General features: G+C 52.0%; 1 protein-coding gene across 1 annotated transcript; it reads right to left on the bottom strand.

Annotated features, from left to right (window-relative positions):
- Nucleotides 1–472: 472 nt before the first annotated feature.
- LOC127471464 (protein shisa-1-like) lies at nt 473–2,503 on the bottom strand. Its single transcript, XM_051788379.1, has 2 exons — nt 2,242–2,503; nt 473–1,504 (listed from the first exon to the last, which is right to left on the bottom strand). Exons 1-2 carry the CDS (start codon nt 2,501–2,503, stop codon nt 1,023–1,025), a joined length of 744 nt encoding a protein of 247 aa, XP_051644339.1. The 3' UTR covers nt 473–1,022.
- Between the last annotated feature and the right edge of the window lie 735 nt (nt 2,504–3,238).

Here is a 3,238-nt window from a genome sequence, read left to right as displayed (position 1 = left end):
TATACAAAGTCTATTAACTTACAAGAGATGCCTCCAAACCCCTTTATGGTTTAAAACCATATTACTACTAACCAGTTGGCTGCTTAATAGACAGCACTAAGAGGGGAAAGGCTCCGGACAGATTTTTAAGCCTCGGCCCCTGCTCCTGCTGGTAACACCCGTGGAGTCCTTTCAACCTCCCTTCCCAATCTAATCCCTCGGGATCCAGGGCTTGGAGGAGGTGTTAAAACACTCCAGCAGCGAGGAGGATATTTTAACAACTTCTTCCTCTCAGTCTCCTGCTGGGAAGGGGATGGCTCAGCCATCCTGCATCCCAACAAGAAGCCAAAGCAGGCTGGAATTTAATTTGTTCTTACCTTCCCCTTTAATTCTTCAGCCATTGGAAGCGTCCAATTATGTAAAGAAGGAAAAAAAACCACCGCTAAGCCACTGGAAGAGAGGAATCAACACATACACTGTTTTATTATCTTCATGTAGCATCTGTACAAAATGTAAATATCACTGAAATTTGGGCTAAAAGTTGCTCCTTTAGCAGCACAGCTTGCCTGAGGGTCCAGCAGGGGCAGCCCAGCCACGGGCAGTGTTTTACCATCAATTAACTGGTCCAAGCATGCAGGTTAAGCACAGTCCTCCTGTGCTGTGCAGGCTCTTGGGTGTCCACAATTAATAATTCCACTAAGGCACCTCCCTGTCCGCAGCTGCAGGAATTGAAACCAAGTCCCCTGACATGTCCCCCAGAGCATGAAAGGATCAGGGGAGGGTGGGACTCAGTTTTGGAGCTCCAGTTGTTCCCTGAGCAGGTGTGCAGGGCTCAGAATCTTCCCTTTTTCAGCAGCATTAAAATAATACAAGTGAAAAATGCCAAGAAGCTAAAATAAGTTCTGAAATGGTGCCCTCAGAGCTGTAAAAAGCCAAAATTGATGCACTTCCTAGTAGCACCAAATATTTCCAAGTCCTCAATTCAGTCCCAAAGTAGTCATGATGACCGTGAGGCAGTTGCAGGTGGGTGCTGTGAGTGGCAGTCAGACATGAACTGCTGAGAACACCCCTGGCTTACCCTGTGCCACTCCAAGAGCTGCCTCAGCACCATGTCCATGAATTGTTCTTTTAAGGAACGGTGCTGGAGTGTGATCCCTTGGGATCCCGTGGAGAGCACGGGAAGGGTGTGAGAGCTGTGCACTGGCGCATGGAGGGGAGAAGAACCGAGGGTTTTGAGCCAGCCCGAGGACAGGGAGGGGTGGAGGCAGAGCCGTGCAGATGCTGCTTGGAGGGGCGCTGCCCAGGGAGCCCCTGAGGGCAGAGCTGGGGAGGCCAGAAGGAACGTCAGGCTCTAGTAGCCAAGTCTGGCCGGGTGCAAGCCCACTTTGCTGCCCCTCAGCTCGGGATTTGAAGCATTTGCAGCAGCAAATTCCAACGCAGGCGCCACCAACAATAAATGCCACGAAGACGGAGCCGACGAGGAGGAAAGGCAGGTACACGGGCACTGAAATCGCAAAGAGGCATTAGGAACAATCATCCACGGGCATTCCAGGGTATACTCTGCTCTCAATCCTTGCACCAGGGGTAGCCCAGAGTGGTTTCACTCTCGACTCTTTTGCTGCAGCAGGATCAGACACTGGGAATTGTTACAGCAGGTCACTTGAGAAAGCTCAAAATGCAGAGGGTCAGTCCTATAGCCCCGGCCGTTAATCCGTGCAAGAGCTCTTCCAGAACTCAGGTGACACAGCTGCTGGTCACTCGTGTGTGATAAAGTAGAAATTAGCCGAGTTTTACAGTTAGTACTTAAACTGGGGTTGCATTGCCTGCACAGTTTGGGTTTGAGGGATACAAGCCCGAACTGAAGTTAAATATGTTACTTAGAGCACATGCATTAATAGAATCATCCAGAATCACGGAATCAACTAGGTTGGAAAAGAACTCTGAGATCATCGAGTCCAACCCATAATAGATCAGCAACACGTTCCACGGGGATATGAACACCAGAGGTGTTCGCAGGGTACTCTGTTAGTAGTTTAGAGGGTTTTCTAGGAGCAGGACTGACAGAAAAGCCTTCTGAGTGAACCCCCCAGTTATTCCCTGTTCCCAGCGAAGGGTGCCAGCGCTCCAACCCTTTCTGCCGCGGAGGTGACAGCTTGGAGCTGCGGGGACAAAGAAAAGAAGGGGCCCGGCCGATGCCACCAAGGGAAGGTGGCACAGAAGGAAGCACAGCCGACATTCCCTCTGCACGCTAGCAAAGCTCACCTGGCACAGGGGTCCTGGGGCTGGGCAGGGGCTCCCCGGGGCATCTGCCCTGGTCCAGGCGGCTCTCGGGGGCCGAGCAGCAGTAGCGGAGGCTGCAGGAGCCGCAGCATAGCGTGGCCAGGGGGCCGTCCGAGCGCTCGGGGCACTGGAAGCCGCGGTGCCAGCGCTGGGCACCCCCCGACCAGCCGTGGCAATACTCCCCCGCCCGGCCCAGGGCGCAGCCCAGCGCCAGCAGCAGGGCACAGAGCACACCCCGAGCCATACTGGGCACTGGCAACAAGCTGCCCCTTCTTCCCCCTCCTTTTGGGCACTGCCTGAGCTCCCGCTCCAGGAGGTTTTATCTCCCCCCGGGACCTGCCCCTAATCCCCTCTTTGCAGCGACAATGGAGGACCCACTAATTGAAAACCATTTGCGGCTCCTCCACCTCCACCTTCCTCATTTCCCTCCCTCATTCCCGCAGGGAGCAGGTTCCTGCTGGGAATGGCACAGTGGTTGGGCACTGTCAGCAGCAGAGAACCGGGATACGGAAAGTCCAGGGTTATCCTGGTACCAAAACGTGGAAAGCTCAGGGGTATCCTGGTACAAAAACTTCATGGAAAGCCCAGGGTTATCCTGGTACCAAAACTTCATTCCTTCAGGATCTCATCAGTAGCCGAAGTGTCAGAGGAGGGAGACTGGGGACAACACACGGTCACAAGTGAGAAATAACATTTCTGGAGTAGAAAGAAAATCCAGGGATAACCAGCTTCCAGCAGGCTCTGAGGTGTAGCTGGTTCAAACCGGTATCAAGATAATTTTTACCTGTTTAACATGGATAATGAATTACATGGATATAAAGCAGATTTTAATCCAAAAATGTAGGAAAAAAATAGTCTTCGAAGCTTTAAGCTGGTCTAGTTTCTGTCTTTGGAGTTGGAAATTCCAAAGGCTCTTTTGCACTTTTGCTTTCCCTACACAGAGTGCAATCCATGAGTGTCAAGGAACAAAATGTTTTGA

Source organism: Manacus candei, unplaced genomic scaffold (assembly GCF_025592945.1).
Source record: "Manacus candei isolate 608988 ecotype Guabito, Panama unplaced genomic scaffold, ASM2559294v1 h1tg000003l, whole genome shotgun sequence".
Classification (NCBI taxonomy): Eukaryota; Metazoa; Chordata; class Aves; order Passeriformes; family Pipridae; genus Manacus; species Manacus candei.
Note: the sequence above shows the minus strand (reverse complement) of the source record. Positions and strands in the feature narration are given on the sequence as shown.